This window comes from Anabrus simplex, chromosome 3 (assembly GCF_040414725.1).
Source record: "Anabrus simplex isolate iqAnaSimp1 chromosome 3, ASM4041472v1, whole genome shotgun sequence".
Lineage (NCBI taxonomy): Eukaryota > Metazoa > Arthropoda > Insecta > Orthoptera > Tettigoniidae > Anabrus > Anabrus simplex.
In genome coordinates, this window is record NC_090267.1 from 183,182,623 (window position 1) to 183,201,466 (window position 18,844).

The 18,844-nt window shown below is 43.6% G+C and overlaps 1 protein-coding gene across 1 annotated transcript in view; it reads right to left on the minus strand.

Moving 5' to 3' along the window:
• Window positions 1-18,844, minus strand: part of LOC136866128 (lipase 3) — a 151,050-nt gene that overhangs the window by 18,391 nt on the left and 113,815 nt on the right. Inside the window, exon 6 of the mRNA XM_068226620.1 lies at window positions 16,788-16,872. Coding sequence (XP_068082721.1) covers window positions 16,788-16,872 — 85 coding nt within the window. The remainder of the gene's footprint in view (window positions 1-16,787; window positions 16,873-18,844) is intronic.

An 18,844-nucleotide genomic window follows, 5' to 3' on the forward strand; every position in this document is an offset into this window, starting at 1 on the left:
ATAAATTCGTCATTTAAATGTAACAGCTTGTATACCCTTGGAAATTTGCACTTGAGGATCTGTAACACAAATAGTCTGGTGGTTAGTTTTATTGAATTCCATCCGGACATCCCGGGTTCGAGAAGAGTCGAAGTCTAATTTTTGCTTTTTCTTTTCTTCTCCCGTTTTCTTTTCCATTTACCTTCTGTCTGTTTCTTTTTTTGCCCATGCGGACTAGGAAGTGCGCTGATTAAATAAAAGCTATATCATAAACTCTGGCTGACACTCTCGAACCCCAGACGCCAGCGTTGTAAACAGGGACACTGACGTCTAGACTAGCAAAACTACGAACACTCTCACGCAAACTGCCAACGGGTATGCGGAGTGTTAAAATTAGGGCCATTTTCTCCTTAAACGTGTGTCAATGGGTCGGGCACGAATCTAGTTTTGACGTACATCATCCTTCCAAAATTTGAAGGAAATCGTTGACCACATAGTTTTTGCTTCGCCTTATAAGACCGAACGGTAATAATAAAAATATCATTTGGCCACAGGAGGTGCCTGGTGCAGGTCTTTAGAGTTAATGCCTCACAAGCATCCTGCGTGTCTGTTTGAATGGGGCCCTACATCTGATGAATTCTAACGCAGAAGACGGCCTCACATCCAGCCCCCAAACCACTGGAACTCAGTAATCGTAATCGTTGTCCCGAAGGATTTAAATTACAAATGCTATCCATTTGACAACCTGTGTTACTGAGGTAACAATACTCAGCTCTTCCAGATGTGTCTCTGCACTATTTTTAAAAAAACTTCTATTTCAAACTCCAACTGTTTCTGTGAAAATATAATTGAATTGGTCGGTGAAGAAAGGAGGGAATGTTTGGTTTTTAACTTCGATATATTAACAATAGAAGTATTTAAGATCATACGTCTGTTGGTACACAATGTAGTATAACAAACCTTTCCGATGATTGTCTGAACAACTAACAGTGCAAAAATACGAGTAACTGGGTGTGAACACAGGTGCACAACACTTGCCACAGTTCGAAAAGAAAAACACGAAGCATTAAATTTCTATGTGCAATAGGGTATTTACACTATACTTAGAACTAATGACTTGTTTAAGTACGGTATCTGAATGTCTCAGTAGAAGTCCGTGCAAGAACACTACTACCGGGCGAGTTGGCCGTGCGTGTAGAGGCGCGCGGCTGTGAGCTTGCATCCGGGAGATAGTAGGTTCGAATCCCACTATTGGCAGCCCTGAAAATGGTTTTCCATTTTCACACCAGGCAAATGCTGGGGCTGTACCTTAATTAAGGCCACGGCCGCTTCCTTCCAACTCCTAGGCCTTTCCTGTCCCATCGTCGCCATAAGACCTATCTGTGTCGGTGCGACGTAAAGACCCTAGCAAAAAAAAAAAAAAAAGAACACTACATTACCAATTTACTGCTGAGTTCAGTGAGTATAGATTCGGCAGTTGACATTCTTGATTTCTTAGGGTATGTAGATTGTAGGAGAAGACCTATCAGTCTAGCACTGCCGTCCCATGACGACCATTCAGTCGTTCCGTGGTCAGACCGTCTGTGTTCGCCACGGGGTAGTGATCTGTCTTGTAACTTCAGCCTTTCTTCTAGAAAATATGCCGATAACTCAGAGCGGAAATTCTTGGTCTTTTTACAGTGAGTTTCCCTTATCGGTTGGCCGGTAGGTGCGCCCAACTTATCTGCCTCCCGTTGATTCATCATCTCCCGTTACACAGCGCAGCAACAGCACGGGAATACCCGCACTTCGCAGTTCAGGTCCGTGCTTGGAATGTGTATTAAGTGTTGATCTGTAGCTCTAACTGTTCTCGAGTTGTGAAGTGTTACTTCGGGGTATGATTCTTATGATGCCTCCACATGTGTACACGGTAGAGGACAGGGTATTTATGTACGATAATTATGTGCAAACAGAGTCTTGTAGGAAAGTCGTTGGGCGATTTGTAACACAATTTCTAGGTGTACCCCGTCCACATACAGAGAGCGTGCGAAAACTAGTAAACAAACTGAGAGGAACTGAGTCTTTACTCGATAAGAAGCGAAGTGTTGAAAAACGTGTACTTAACGAGGTAAGAGTAAATGAAATCGCAGAGAGATTAGAACATACGCCTACAAAATCCTAAGAGGACTCGGAAGAGCTCAGCATGGCGGGCTACGAAAATATTAACATTGAAACCATACAAGGATATTTTCAACAAGACTCTGCCACCGCGCATACAGCTAATGACACATTAAACTTAAATGAGGAACGTTTTGAAGACCATGTTATTAGTACAGACTTATGACCCTCACGGTCCCCCATATTTAACTGTTTGTGACTTTTATTTATGAGGGAGCTTAAAAAATCAAGTGTATGCAAGAAACCCTCACACGTTGGATGAACTGAAAGGACATATCCGGAGAGAAATAGCCTCAATTACGGAAGACGAATTTATGCGTGTGAATCGGAGTTTCCTAAGACGATGCCAGAAATGTGTGGATGCAGGAGGAGAACATCTCCAACATCTCCTGTTATAAGGGACGAGCTTATTTACTTAATTCTTTATTATTAATTTTCTTAATTCTTATTTTATTAATTGTAATTGTTATCTAATGTCATGCACAGATAAAGTGAGCGAAGTTGCTATGCTGCGGAGCGGGGAGTGATGAGTCAACGGGAGGCAAATAAGCTGGGTGCGTCTGCCGGCCAACAGATGAGAGAAACTCACTGTATAATAAACCTGATGCATTACAGCCTAATTGTAGAATGTATAAACAGGCGGACACGATCTCCAGCCATTTTGTAATTATCCTAATAGACCTAGCCAAATTGTAATAAGTTATTTCTCTTTTCTTGTCCGTACGTGGCGCTTCACTAGTAAATGAGTTGTTTGCCGACAACAATGAGTAACTGCTAGTATAAACCAATGTCACCGGGCGAGTTGGCCGCGTTCGGTTAGGGGCGCGTGACCGTGAGCTTGCATCCGGGGGATAGTGGGTTCGAATCTCGCTGTCGGCAGTCCTGAAGATGGTTTTCCGTGGTTTCCCATTTTCACACCAGGCAAATGCTGGGGCTGTACCTTAATTAAGGTCAAGACCGCTTCTTTCCAACTCCTAGGCCTTTCCTATCCCATCGTCGCCACAAGACCTATCTATGTCGGTGCGGCGTAAAGCCACTAACAAAGAAAAATCTCGGTCATTGGAGCAACACTTCCGTTAAGATTTAATCTGAATTAGAGTCAAACGATAATTCTTTAGTTAAAAAAGACGACTGTGTTGGTTTTAAAGAAGAGTTTTATGTGAAACTGGGAAAGTTTTATGGAAAGCGACAGAATTCTTTGATAAAACCATAGACAACGCAACATGTTTTAAAGGTCATCCAGGAGGTTAAGAATGTAAAAGCAGCCGTCACTATCGAAACCACTACTATCGAAATGAGACGCTGAAGTTGCTGTAGAGTTTGGGGCTACCCACATCCTACAGAGCGACAGTGGTCGAGAGTTCACCTGCTGACGTTGTTAAGGAATTAATAGATATGTGGCCAGATTACAGAATTGTCCATGGTAGACCACGTCATCCCGACGCACAAGGAAGCATTGAAAGGAGGAACCAGGACGGAGAAAATATTCTTCGTTGTTTGATGGAGGACAATAATTCGACAAAATGGTCAATCGGATGCTACTTTGTACAGTGGCAAAAGAATTCTTCCTTTCACCGAGTTACTGGACATTGGGTGTGAGCCGAAAGTTGGACTTCAAAGTACTGGCTTACCAGAAGCCGTTATTGCGACAGTTAGCATCGAGGAATAGTTGGAAAATGTTTGCAATTCTAACAATCGCAGCAGAATTAACGTGGATAGTGACCATGTCGGCACAAATGGCAGTAACGAACAACGAAGTGAAGAACCGGTACATCCTGTGATCTCATCATCATACCAGTGAAAAGGAACAAATGATACATCTCAAATATTCTGTGTGCCAAAAGGAAATAACGGGTGCTCACACTTGCATTAAATGTAATCAGCCTAGCCTGTACATGTTTTTTGTGGTGAGCCCGACACAGCCGAAGCCGAGGGTTGCGAAAGTAAAGTGTTGTGTTTTATTCGTAAAATAAGGAAAACATGATTTTATTTCTTTTGTACGATCTTTGGCCCAAAAAGGCATACAAAGGGTGGCAGAGAAAATGGTCGGTGAAAGTTACAAGAAACTCCATCCGATAGAAGTTGTTAGTAGTGTACCTATGTCTAAAGTTGATCGTGGGCCCCTGGGCCCTAAGAATATTGTAGGAAAGATCGTAAATTTCAGGAATGGGGTGTATCGAGTGTTTCACTTGGGAAATTATTAAAAAATGGTTTCCACGCCTCGAAATACAACATTCGGCTGCAACGAACGCAGGTATTATATTGGACATACCTATTTCTTTAAGATAGGCGATATCAAAGCAGTCACCATTCGGTGGACAAGGTTTTCAAAAGTGTTGCTATAAACCTGCTAAAAATCAGTGCCGAACAAATCGATGTGCTTGCTTCAAAAATAATACCCAGTGCAACTCAAACTGTCATTTCCGTTAAACATGTGTTAATAAGTAGTCTTTCAGGAAATAACTTCATAATTCACTATTATTATTATAGTTATCATAAATTTCCATTTAAAACATTATGCATAATTACTATTCTTAGTTCAGATTGCGTTATATTCACCTTCTTTTTTCATGGCTGAAGAATGTGTTTCAAAATGTAACCTAGGCAATGGTTGAATGGTTGAAGTGACCTTTAATTAATAATATACTGGATTAATTTCAGTAGAAACTTGTCATTTTCTTCTCGTTTTGTTTCTAATTTTCTTAACACTTTACTGACTATTTAAAATTTTTCCAAGTTAAAAATGGAATTAGTACTTCATCGTACTATTAATTATAGCGACAATACTGCTTTCAAATAAATTTCAAAGAGGCTAGCCTTTTTGCATTGTCATTTACATGTGACTGTGTTTTATAATTAGGCTGCAATGCATCAGGTTTATTATAAAAAGCCAAGAATTTCCAGTCCAATTGAGTAATCGACATTTTTTCTACAGAAAGGCGGCTGATTATAAAAAGGCTGAAGTTGCATATGCGACATATGCACAGCCTGAGCTGTGACGTAGACGGCCGGCTGGAAGCACCCTCACACGCCGGCTCAGCGAGGGATTTTCTAACCAAGCACAAGCACCACAACACTCGGCATAATAAACGTTGTAGAGTGGGGTGACATTCTGTTTCATTCTCAGTGATTCAACCTCATAAATATTTACAATTTAGATGCGAATTAAATTTAAAAATCTACAGCGCACGAAAATGGGATGTTCAACATTTAGTTCAGAAGCCATAAAACGCACTAAACCGATCAGTTTAATTTGTATAAGACGCAACCACGCTGTACGTTGTATGGAAACTTACCACAAAATGGCTGAGGCCATGATATTGCTGGGCGAGATGTATCGGTCAGGCCGCAATTGCATCATCCACTCACCCAGACACGGCAAAGGGAATAACCGGCCACTCTAATGAAGCCCCAGGCTGTTGACATTCACGTCTGAATATGGGCCGCTTACTTTCCCATTCAGAACTGCCTCTGCAGGGCGAGAAGAACTCTGTTGATTCCTGTGCGGCTTTAGATGTCTGCCGACATTCCTTCTTGATTCCTATGGTGTATACTCGATCATAGCCTTGGCTCCGCTATGTAGCCTGCCTCCTTGCAAGTCAATTTTACCACCTGCACTGCTACACCCACGACTCGAGTGGTGGTGGTGATTATTGTTTTAAGAGGAAGTATATAATCAGAGGGAAAAATGGAAAGGACCCGACCCTTCGAAAAATTAAGACGTCGGCGCAGAAAGACAAGGGCCTCGAAGGGTGTGAAAATGAAAAAAATCTCTTGGTCTCAGAAACCTAATATCGTCGGGGTCAGAAAAGAACAAGAGTTAACCAAAAGAGGTCGAATAGAATAGATGAAAGTGAGGAGCTTGGCACAAGTAAGTGGAAACAATGTCAGGACTCAGTTAAGGGCCCCGTGGTCGTCAACCTGCGCTCCCAAGTTTAGAGCTCATGGGCCCCCTTTAGTCGCCTCTTACGACAGGCAAGTGATACCGTGGGTGACGACTCGAGTCCTCCTCCTGATCTACTTGTTTCAGATCCGCTCTCTCAGGCTGATTCCGGTCACAGAACGATCTATCACTCTCTGACAGACTCGAAGGCAGTTCGCGCTGTCCGCAGTGAAAGTAACAGTTTCAAGCTCCTATGCCATCACTGGTAAAATACATGTAATACACTTTCCTCTTGAGGTTCATCGGCATCTGAGGTTTCGCAGGATTTAGTTTAGCCTGTCGAAAGCTGCCAAGATCAGGTTGCCATTTGGTTGACAACCCATAGTTTAATGCTTAATTAGGAAAAAATCTTATTATAATACTTTTAGAGTGGAAATATGAATATATAATTCTCTGACATGTTTGATCCAGCCGATTCTACTTACTCAAAACGCTAGGAATTAGATTAAAATACCGTTTTTTTTTTGCTATGGGCTTTACGTTGCACCGACAAAGATAGGTCTTATGGCGACGATGAGATAGGAAAGGGCTAGGAGTGGGAAGGAAGCGGCCGTAGCCTTAATTAAAGTACAGCCCCAGCATTTTCCTGCTGTGAAAATGGGAAACCACGGAAAAATATCTTCAGGGCTGCCGACAGTGGGATTCGAACCCACTATTTCCTGGATGCAAGCTTACAGCCGCGCGGCCAACTCGCCCGGTAATTATAACTGTACCGGGCGGTACACCTCCACGCCGCTTATTTAAAATTTGCGCCAGTCGAAACTCCTCTGCTGGAGGAAGTCTGAACTTTATTGACCGTATTAATTTTCTACTTTCTCAGAAGATGTCACTACCTGGAAATTTTGGAGTTTTTGAACTGTGTCATTTTCGACGTATTTTGTTTTGCTTGTAGTAAGAAGTGTGAACTTTCTCTTCTAGAGGACACTACCGAAGATCAACAATAGTGCACCCTAGTGCGGAGTGAAAGAACTGTTTTTTGGAGAAAATTTAATTTCAAAAGTTTGTTCCTTGCTAAATTTCTTTCTGTCATTGTTTAAGTTGGCAATATTAACCCTTCCTTTCCCCTTGTTTTGAATGTAGCCAATCCCGAATTTCTTCAATTAATTTTCCACCAATAATGTGTTTCTTTTTCATATTGTGTAGGGGTTTTATTTATCCACCAATAAAGTGATTGTGGGAGGGTGTTTTCTTTCCCCTAACGCCTCGAACCTTCCGCGAGAGCATATAAACTGCTGATTTTTGGGTCTCTGCGCCACTTCTGTTCCATCTTTCAGTGTGTAAAGTACCTAGCAGGGGGCGGGAAGCGCCTCTTTCTTCGGCGGCGGTCAACAACCAGGTAATGGCCGATTAATTACTTCTTTTCTTGCTTGCTCAGCAGTTTAACTCTCGGGGCGGGTCCGAAGTTTTTCCACTATGTAACCTTCCTTAAAATGTAAAGAAACTTGTATCTATTCCATCTTTTAAACTGCATATCGGGATAGAGAGTGCTTAACCCTCTCGAGCTCCCAATCATATTGTTTTGAGGTGAACTTATTTTTCTTAACCTATTCTTCGTTAATGTAATGTAAATTGGTCTTCTCTAAGTCACCTCTGTAGTATGGGATTAGCCCTTGCATTAGCGGCCTAGAGCCCGATCAGGTTTTAAACGAATGTATTAGGAGAGCTGATCGCCTCCTCCCAAATTGTTATTTTAGAGGCCATGTAATTTTCCTTTTTTTTAATTAATAGGCCTCAGTAGGTTGGGTATTTTACCCCTGTGTCTAGGTCCGTAGAGGACAACTTGAAGGTGGAGTTTGGTGTGGCCTTAGATAGGCTTAAAGTTGAGAGCGAGTGGCTCTTTTCGAAAACTGAGTGTTGTATGCCTCGAGGAGGCTTTACTGTGTAATTTGGAGCAAGTGCTCCAGGGTTTGATTGGGGTCTTCTGCCCCGTTGTTGAAATTTGTATGTCGTAAAGTTGGGCTAGTTGCTCAAGAATTGTGTTTTCAGGGCTCGAAGCCCAAATCCTGTAAATACTGTAATTGTACTTTGTTGCCTTGCTACTCCGTACCTGCCATTCTTGTTATTTCTGAATTTTGAAAAGAAAATATAACCTTGTTAAATTTTCAAACAATTTTACTGTAGTAGCTTGAGACCTGTTCACCACCCCGCACCTTCTTTCACCTCTGACTACCGCTAAAACACGGTAACAAGTGGTAGCAGAGCGTGGTTGAATGGGTCTCATTTTAGCCCCTTTTGACGGCTAAACATTGTTCTGTTCCGAACTCTAACCATTTTCTCAGTTGCTGGAATTTTTGAGTTTTTCAAAATTGTTCTGTCATCATGCCCGGCCCTCGCGATGTTCTCCATCTTAACTATTTGCGCAAGGAGGAGTTGATCTATGAATTGACTATTAGAAATGTGCAATCTGGAGGCACGGTTGCGGTAGACACAAACAAGCTTAGAGAGTCCCTTGAATTGCCCATTTCCATCCCCACCTTGGGAGAGAAAGAAATTGACGACTCTCTTTCCACGATCGTCGAGAATATTACTGGGCTAGCCTCTGTAGTTAGTTTTTTTGATGAAAATGATCCTTCTCCTAATCAAATTAAGCGTGTGCAAGCCAGGCTATATCATTTCTCAAATAGAGTTAACGATCTGTTGTCTCTAAAGCTGAATGACGTTCAGAAGAAGGAAGCTAGTACGCTGCTTGAAAATATTTCTGAGTTATCTAGCAAGGTCACTCAATTGTTAACTGGGGAAGTTCCTCCCAAAATTGATCAACCCACCACGATGAATGTAGGTAGCGAGGAAGAGCCTCCTAAGGGAGAAGCCACTAGGATAACCGTTGCCGCTCAAACTATCTCTGCCCCATTGGACAACGAGTCTGAACGCCGTGCATCGTTGAATAATATACGTTCGGAATTAACTTCCTTGCCATTGAAACCTTTATCTACTATGTCACCAGGGTTTAGCAGCTTGCCTCATCCATTGGCAATGTTGCTCAGAGGTATCTCTAAGTTTTCCGTTAATACCACCAGTGACGTAATTTCATTTTTAAGATTTCTAGTTGAATTTCAGGACCATGCCCTTGTGTTTTCTCTTTCTCCATGTCAAATCCTTATGCAATTGGTATTCTCTCTGACAAAATAGTAAGAGCCATAGCTGAACAGTCATCTATTGAAGATTTTCACGCACACTTGCTTGCAAATTTTATTCCTGCTCGCGCGAGGTCATCTCTGATTCAGAAGTACTATTATCGTGTACAGCGCTTGGATGAAAACTTGGCTGATTTCATACAGGACATTAAGTTTTATACTAGGGTGTTTGCTCTTCACTTCCTTGAGGATCAGATTGTACAAGCCATTGTGGAAGGTATCTCACCATCCTATAGGTCATATTTGTGTTTCGCGGCGTGCCCGCAAACCTTCTCTGAACTTGAAGCATTGGCCGTCTCAGCGGAAGGAGTTAGATACGCCGATTCATTGCGTGTCGCGAAAGAACCCCCGCCTTCTTTTAGTAATACTCGGCCTCCACCTCGCCGACCAGTCACACCCCGTAAATGCTATGCTTGCGGGTCACCCGACCACCTTCGGAACAAGTGCCCATTGATCAAGTCTAGTGTGACAAGGAATGGAGCTGGTGCATCACAAGGCTGTTTTAAATGTGGGGCTTTCTCACATATCGCCAAGAATTGCCCAAACTCAAATAGCACCCCCTCCTGCTCAACTTCTGGTGCGAATTCCACCAATGCCAATAATAAAATGTGACTAGCGGCTTCGGCTGAGTCGATTAATTCTGCTTCTCAAGGCTCAGCCCCTGGCAAAAAGATCGTGAATTCTGGGAACGTTCAGTTTGCCAATTCATCTTTTGAATGCCCTAAAGAATGTCTTAGGATTGCGGCGGATACCCCCGCACCGGTTCCTTTTCTTAAGATTGAGTTAAATAATGAACCTGTAACAGCTCTATTAGATTCAGGCAGCGTTTGTTCTGTTATTTCGGATCAATGGTATTCTAAATTGAAATCTGTTTGTAAGCTACCTGACTACGGCTCATCACCTGTCCAATATGTTTCGGCTAATTCTTCTCCATTAGAAATTCTCGGTTCTGTAAATGTCAAAATTCGTATCTTTAAATTTACATGGAAAATTAAATTGTTTGCGGCTAAGCACCTGTCTTGCCCCATCATATTGGGAGCTGACTTTATTTCTCACACTGGTCTTGTGCTCGATCTTCAGAGTAAGTCGTGCACATTCAAATTTGCGTCCAATTGTAAAATCCTCTTGTTAAAATGTAATTCTGCATCATGTTCATCTATTTCGCCTACCCAGGATGAGATGTTGTTAGACCTTAGACATCTACCTGAGGAGCAGGCTGATAGTATTCGTACATTATGTCAGTCGTTTCCAGAGGTGTTCTCTGATACTCTTGGTGTTACTGACCTTATCGAATACAAAATTGAGGTCACGGATTCGGTTCCTGTCCGTTTTCCACCTTATAGGCTCTCTCCACCAAAAATGAAGGCTCTGAAAGAAATCATCGATCAGATGTTGAAGGACGGTATTATTAGACCCTCTAAGTCGGCGTATTCTTCGCCTATTTTTTAGTCCCGAAACCCCAAGGAGGCTTCAGGCCTGTCATTGACTATAGGGCTCTCAATCGGAAGGTGGTGTTACAATCTGTGCCCCTTCCTGACCTTCATTCTTGTTTTTCATGGTTTCGTAAGGCCAAGTTCTTTACTATCTTGGACTTGAATCAGGCCTATAATCAAATTCCCCTTGCCGAAGAGTCTAAACATCTTACAGCGTTTGCCACGGACTGGAACTTGTATGAATACAACCGCGTGCCTTTCGGGCTCCCCACGGGAGCAGCTGTACTCACTAGGCTGCTAGATAGGGTCTTCTCCGACATCAAATTTGAGTACTTGTACCACTACTTAGATGATGTCGTCGTATTTTCAGGGACTTTTGAAGAACATCTAGATCATCTGCGAGAAGTTCTCGATCGCCTTCGTAAGGCTGGGTTAACTGTCAAGTTGTCCAAGGTTGCCTTTGCTAAGCCCTCTATGTCATTCCTAGGGCATATTGTGTCACCTGATGGTGTAGCAGTCGATCATTCTAGAACACAGGCCATCCGTGATTTTAAACCTCCCAAGGACGTTAAAGGTATCGCCAGGTTCATTGGTATGGTGAATTTCTTCAGGAAGTTTATTCCTAACTTCGCTAATAGAGCGGCGCCCTTAAACCTTCTTCGTAGGAAAGGCATCAAATTCGAGTGGGGTCCTTCTCAACAAGCCGCTTTTGAAGATCTTAAATTAGCTCTCTGTAATGCCCCTGTCCTTGCTATGCCTGATTTCTCAAAGAAATTCATCGTCCAAACTGACGCGTCGTCGTCAGCAGTAGCTGCAGTCCTTCTTCAAGAGACTGAACTAGGGAGGCGCCCCATCGCCTATGCATCTAGGACTCTATCGGCTCAAGAAGCAAAATACTCCATCTATGAGCTCGAAGGGTTGGCAGTCTTATTTGCCTTAGAGAAGTTCCGTCTCTATCTGGAACACGTCAAATTCGACCTGGAGACAGATAATCAAGCTTTAAGTTGGGTCTTAGGTAGGCCGCGTCGTACTGGTCGTATAGCCCGTTGGGCCATCCGTATTTCTGCCTTCCAATTCGATGTCAGGCATATCCGAGGTACCGAAAATGTTGTTGCTGATGGACTCAGCCGTATGTTTTCCAACGACGTCGAGACCCACGAACCGGTCGACAGTTCATCACCTCCCGAGTCCATACTATCTGGTGTTAATGCCATCTTAACTGATGCTCCCATGCTCTTCAGGGATATCGAGAAATACCAACGTGAAGATCCGACGCTGGCTCCGATAATGGAAACCCTTTCTTCTGGGGAACATGTTGTCCCTTATGTTCTGAGGAATTGTGTTCTATGTTGCCCATCGAGGCAGGATAAGATGATGACAGTTGTCGTTCCAGCTGTTCTTGTACCTATGATCTTCAAGTATTATCATGAGACCCCATTAGGAGGGCACCTTGGTATCTTTAAAACTCGTGAAAAGATTCGTGAAATGTTCATCTGGAAAGGTATGGACGGTGAAATCCATGAACTAGTGAAGGCTTGCAAATCCTGTTTGCTTAGTAAACCAACCATGTCCACCAAGGTAGGCCTTTTGTCTTCTCATCAAGCGTCGCGCCCCATGGAACGCCTGTATATTGATTATGTAGGACCCTTCCCCCAGTCAAAGGGAAATGCCAACAAGTCATCTTTGTGTGCGTAGATGGCTTTACTAGATTTTCCTGGTTATTTCCGACTAAGCTGGCTACCGCTCAGTCTACCATTACTTGCTTAAATTCTATTTTTGCCTCTTTTGGTCCGTGCCAATACATCGTGTCTGATAATGCTAAGGCGTTCACATCAAATCTTTTTCGTAAATTCTGTTTTGACTTGTCCATCTCTCATGTAACTACTTCTGCTTATTACCCTCAACCATCTCTGGCTGAACGGGTTAACCGTAATCTCAGGTCCGCGCTTATTGCCTATCATCATGAAGATCATTCCAGGTGGGACACGTCCCTGCATTGGTTAGCTTTTGCTTTGAATTCGGCGGTTCATGAATCACATAAATTTACTCCAGCCGCTTTGATGTTCAAGTTTGTTCCCAACACGCCGCTCTCTAACCTCTGGTCTCTGAGTGACATTCTACCCGAGACAATAGATCCGAACAACATTAAAGATCTTTGGAAGAAGGCTAAAGCCAATCTTAAAGTGTCTCATGAAAAGGTTAGGGAAAGGTATGATCGTGGACGGAGACCCACCCCTTTGAAGGTAGGTGACCAAGTAATGGTCAAGAATTTTGTTCCCGCGGGCAAACTTGCCCCCAGATTCCATGGGCCGTGTGTCATTCTCGATTTTCTTACGCCGGTTACCTTGTTATTAAGCAATCCAGCCACCGAGAGGATATTTAGGGTTCACTTGTCACAGGTGAAACCTGTATAATTTCTGTGCTAACTTGCCTTATATTATTTTGAAAGGAATATAAAGGTTATATTTTTTTTTGAGTTTTCTCTTTTAAGGCATTCTGCCCCTTCTATAATATTTTGTTTCATATGTAAGATTTTTGTAAACCCTCCCCGCACCGTTAAACTGCCATTCTGTCCTTACCACGGCCATTACCACGCTCCCGTCTCCTGCTTCACTACACACAGGGGCTGGCTTATATTAATACCATGGATATCTGCACGCCGCTGGCCCCTCAACCTCTCCACAAGCCTGTGCCCTCAAAAAAGATGATGGTCCAACAATATTTTGCCGCCTAGCTTTAATGTTTCAGTGCCCCCGCAGCCGCGCGGCGCTGTACCGCGACTGGGTTTGAGGATGGGCCCCCTCGACCCCAGCGAGGACGACATGTGCACGGCGAGCCGGAGCTCTCCTCCCGGCCAAGGCTGATGTGCGGCGCACGACCTGCTTTTTGCCCGCAGCCTGTATATCTTCACCGCGGGCGCGGCGTGTTTCTACACCACTGCTCCCCTCATAGTGCGGGCGAGCGGTATCTCAGGGTACTTGAGGGGTCCGAGCGGCCTCCTCTGGACGCAAGCTGCAACGGCCGGTCTGGCCATCCAACTTAATCAACAGCAACTACATGGACATTCCAGTTCAACATTACTACCTTTTCTTGGATTTTTCTGCAATACATGGTGGACTTAGAAAATTTTTCCTCAACTTTAAAAACTTAAGTTTATCTTCTGAATTCAACTACTACAAACATAAAGACTTTACTTCACCAAGTCACAACAAAAATTTTGAAACTGAATCAAACCAAATTAAGAAAATCTTATAAATGCTTCTGCAATCAATCTTCATATCCACTTCATAACTTGGACTTTGTTTCAAACAGATTTCATGTGTCACCCCTGGAGGAACTTTTGGGGGGGGGGGGGAGGTCTGTACCGGGCGGTACACCTCCACGCCGCTTATTTAAAATTTGCGCCAGTCGAAACTCCTCTGCTGGAGGAAGTCTGAACTTTATTGACCGTATTAATTTTCTACTTTCTCAGAAGATGTCACTACCTGGAAATTTTGGAGTTTTTGAACTGTGTCATTTTCGACGTATTTTGTTTTGCTTGTAGTAAGGAGTGTGAACTTTCTCTTCTAGAGGACACTACCGAAGATCAACAATAGTGCACCCTAGTGCGGAGTGAAAGAACTGTTTTTTGGAGAAAATTTAATTTCAAAAGTTTGTTCCTTGCTAAATTTCTTTCTGTCATTGTTTAAGTTGGCAATATTAACCCTTCCTTTCCCCTTGTTTTGAATGTAGCCAATCCCGAATTTCTTCAATTAATTTTCCACCAATAATGTGTTTCTTTTTCATATTGTGTAGGGGTTTTATTTATCCACCAATAAAGTGATTGTGGGAGGGTGTTTTCTTTCCCCTAACGCCTCGAACCTTCCGCGAGAGCATATAAACTGCTGATTTTTGGGTCTCTGCGCCACTTCTGTTCCATCTTTCAGTGTGTAAAGTACCTAGCAGGGGGCGGGAAGCGCCTCTTTCTTCGGCGGCGGTCAACAACCAGGTAATGGCCGATTAATTACTTCTTTTCTTGCTTGCTCAGCAGTTTAACTCTCGGGGCGGGTCCGAAGTTTTTCCATTATGTAACCTTCCTTAAAATGTAAAGAAACTTGTATCTATTCCATCTTTTAAACTGCATATCGGGATAGAGAGTGCTTAACCCTCTCGAGCTCCCAATCATATTGTTTTGAGGTGAACTTATTTTTCTTAACCTATTCTTCGTTAATGTAATGTAAATTGGTCTTCTCTAAGTCACCTCTGTAGTATGGGATTAGCCCTTGCATTAGCGGCCTAGAGCCCGATCAGGTTTTAAACGAATGTATTAGGAGAGCTGATCGCCTCCTCCCAAATTGTTATTTTAGAGGCCATGTAATTTTCCTTTTTTTTTAATTAATAGGCCTCAGTAGGTTGGGTATTTTACCCCTGTGTCTAGGTCCGTAGAGGACAACTTGAAGGTGGAGTTTGGTGTGGCCTTAGATAGGCTTAAAGTTGAGAGCGAGTGGCTCTTTTCGAAAACTGAGTGTTGTATGCCTCGAGGAGGCTTTACTGTGTAATTTGGAGCAAGTGCTCCAGGGTTTGATTGGGGTCTTCTGCCCCGTTGTTGAAATTTGTATATCGTAAAGTTGGGCTAGTTGCTCAAGAATTGTGTTTTCAGGGCTCGAAGCCCAAATCCTGTAAATACTGTAATTGTACTTTGTTGCCTTGCTACTCCGTACCTGCCATTCTTGTTATTTCTGAATTTTGAAAAGAAAATATAACCTTGTTAAATTTTCAAACAATTTTACTGTAGTAGCTTGAGACCTGTTCACCACCCCGCACCTTCTTTCACCTCTGACTACCGCTAAAACACGGTAACAATAACATTTAGAAACACTGCAATATACCTGTAAAAGATACTTTATGAATAATAAATGACATGTTTCGTTCTACAAGAGCATCCTCAGAATAGCTTTTTACCATGCGTGTATATATACAATATTGTTTACGCGGTTAAAGTGGCATTAAGGGACTTTTACATTCATATTTGTCTCACTGGTTCATAATATCACCAATTCACAATCAAAGACAAGTTTACACAAGGTAAACAATTTTGTACATATACAGTATATCCATGGCCTGGTGGCCATGATCGTTAAGGCGTCAAGTCTATATGGTTCTACACCGCAGAGAGCCAGTTCGAGTCCCGTTGGTAGAAACAATTCTCACTATCAGAATGTTGGCCGGCAGGGTAGGAGAGTTGGTGGTATACAATTTCCAATCACTAGATTGCGTGCCAAAATTCTGGATTCAATTCCAAACCCCTCCGCAGTGCTCATATGAAGTGAGGGCATATGACGCTGTTGGTGGTCATTCGTCCATCGGACGGGGACGTAAAGCCTTGAGCAAACCCCTTGGTGCCATTCAAAAGGAGTAGGCTAGATGCAGGCACCGGTTTCACCCTCTCCCTTCCTACTATCATAACACGTTATTCATTTTACCTCATTAATTCCTCTGATGGGGTTGACATCAGGAAGGGTATCCGATCATAAAACCTCGCTACGAAGATTAAAATGGCGTATTGGATTTAGTGCCGTGAGTGTCCGAGGACAAGTTCGGCTCGCCAGATGCAGGTGTGTTGATGTGACACCCGTAGACGACCTGCGCGTCGTGATGAGGATGAAATGATGATGAAGACGACACGTACACCCAGCCCCCGTGCAAGCGAAATTAACCGATTATGGTTAAAATTGCCGACCCTGTCGGGAATCGAACCCGGGACTCCTGTGACCAAAGGCCAGCATGCTAACCGTTTAGCCGTGGAGCCGGACACAGATTGATCTCACTTCATACTCGACTCCGTAGAGAGGACAAGGGTTGGACATACACATGCATGGTTGAAAGTTATGTTATTGAATCTGAGGATGTTCTTGTACAACGAAACATGTCATTCCTTAAGAGTGGTTTTTACAGGTTTGTTATGGTGTTTCTAAAAGTTCTAATTCTTCTTTCCACAGACTGAAACACTTAAGAGGTGTATTAACTGAGTCGACACTGAAAAAGAATGGTTTCTTTCTTAACAGAAAAGTATGCATAGTACCTCTCCTCTACTGGAGGGGAAAGATCAAGTTGCTAGTAGAGAGTTCTACTATACATGATCATTACTGTGTAGTCTCTTACCAGAGTTGATGTTCTGGCCGAAGTGCTGGAAAGTCTTTATCGAGGCTCCGGCAGGTGCATGGCTCAGGATGAGAGGAAGTGCTGACTGTAATGAAAAACAGAGCCCAATCATAAGAGGACAGGAAATGATTATTACACACGTGGCACGGAACACCAACATGATATATTGATTTATGAAAATGATTAAATCTATAATAATGGTTCATGGTGTGGATTACTAGAGTCACGTCCTAGTTCGTGAACCATGTGCAACAGCTGAGTGGCCTAGTAAGTGGTCATGAGAGTCGGGATACCAGTAGCTATAGAATGGGAGTGTGCATCTCGGACATATTCTGAGTCATGGCCCTCCTTGTGCTCAGGCGGCTAGGACTGTGCAATCCACGTTGTCCCTAACCCGTTAGAGGAGAGATTCTCACTTGGACGATCTGTAAGTAGGATAGCATCCTGCTTCATGAATTTACCGAGCTCAGAACATTATAAGCAAGCCTCGGACCTGTGGGAATAACGGAGTCCCACTCCCATTTGATAAGCGAGGGACTTCTTGGAAACAACTTGGCGAACGAAGTGGAATTTGATGGGGAGCTATCAGTATTAATGTGGTTTACAGAAGAAAGAAAGTAGAACTGGCTGAGTCAGCAAAAAGGATGCATCTGGATGTGCTAGGTGTAAGTGATATTCGGGTAAGGGGAGATAATGAGGAAGAGATGGGAGATTATAAAGTGTACTTGACGGTTAAAAAGAGAAGGGCAGAGTGTGGGTTAGGGCCTTTTATCAGGAATACTATTGCACGCAACATAGTTTCTGTTAGGCACATAAATGGGCGAATGATGTGGGTAGATTAGGACGAGAATTGTGTCAGTGTATTCACCATGTGATGGTACAGATTAGGATGTTGACAAATTTTATGAAGCATTGAGTGACATAGTAGTTAGGGTCCACACCAAGGATAAGTTAGTGCTAAGAGGCGATTCCAATATGAGAGCTGGAAATAGAACTGAAGGATACGAAAGGGTGATTGGTAAATGCGGGGAATATAGGAGGCTAGTGGGAATGGGAAGCGTTTGCTGGACTTTTGTGCTAGTGTTCGATTCCCGGCTCTGCCACGAATTTTTTTGCAAAGTGGTACGCTGGAACGAGGTCCACTCAGCCTCGGGAGCTCAACTGATTAGAGGTGGGTTCGATTCCCACCTCAGCCATCCTCGAAGTGGTTTTCCGCGGTTTCCCAACTCTCCTCCAGGCAAATGCCGGCATGGTACCTAACTTAAGGCAACGGCCGCTCCCTTCCCTCTTCCTTGTCTATCTCTTCCAATCTTCCCATCCCCTCGCAAGGCCCCTGTTCAGCATAGCAGGTGAGGCCGCCTGAGCGAAGTACTGGTCATCCTCCCCAGTTGTATCCAGAGTCTGAAGTTCCAGGACACTGCCCTTGAGGCGGTAGAGGTGGGATCCCTCGCTCAGTCCGAGGGAAAAAGCCGTACCTGGAGGGTAAACAGTTTAAGAAAGAAAGAAAGTACAAAAGTCAAGGTCGTGAGAGATTCATTGTACTGTATTTTTCTTGTAAAGAAGGCATAGAGTTCGCCTGTGTGGTGTAGTGGTTAGTGTGATTAGCTGCCAACCCCGGAGACCCCGGTTCGAGTCCCACCTCAGCCATCCTGGAAGTGGTTTTCCGTGGTTTCCCCACTTCTCCTCCAGGAAAATGCCGGGATGGTACCTAACTTAAGGCCATGGCCGCTTCCTTCCCTCTTCCTTGTCTATCTCTTCCAATCTTCCCATCCCCCCACAAGGCCCCTGTTCAGCATAGTAGGTGAGGCCACCTGGGCGAAGTACTGGTCATCCTCCCCAGTTGTATCCCCCGACCCAGAGTCTGAAGCTGCAGGACACTGCCCTTGAGGCGGTAGAGGTGGGATCCCTCGCTGAGGCCGAGGGAAAAACCGTCCCTGGAGGGTAAAAAGGTTAAGAAGGAGAAGAAGAAGACATAGAAATCTATAACTGGTACCAAGTTCAGCTATTGAAACCTTCTCGTTTTCTCAATATTGCTGTGAATGACGGACAGAATTAAG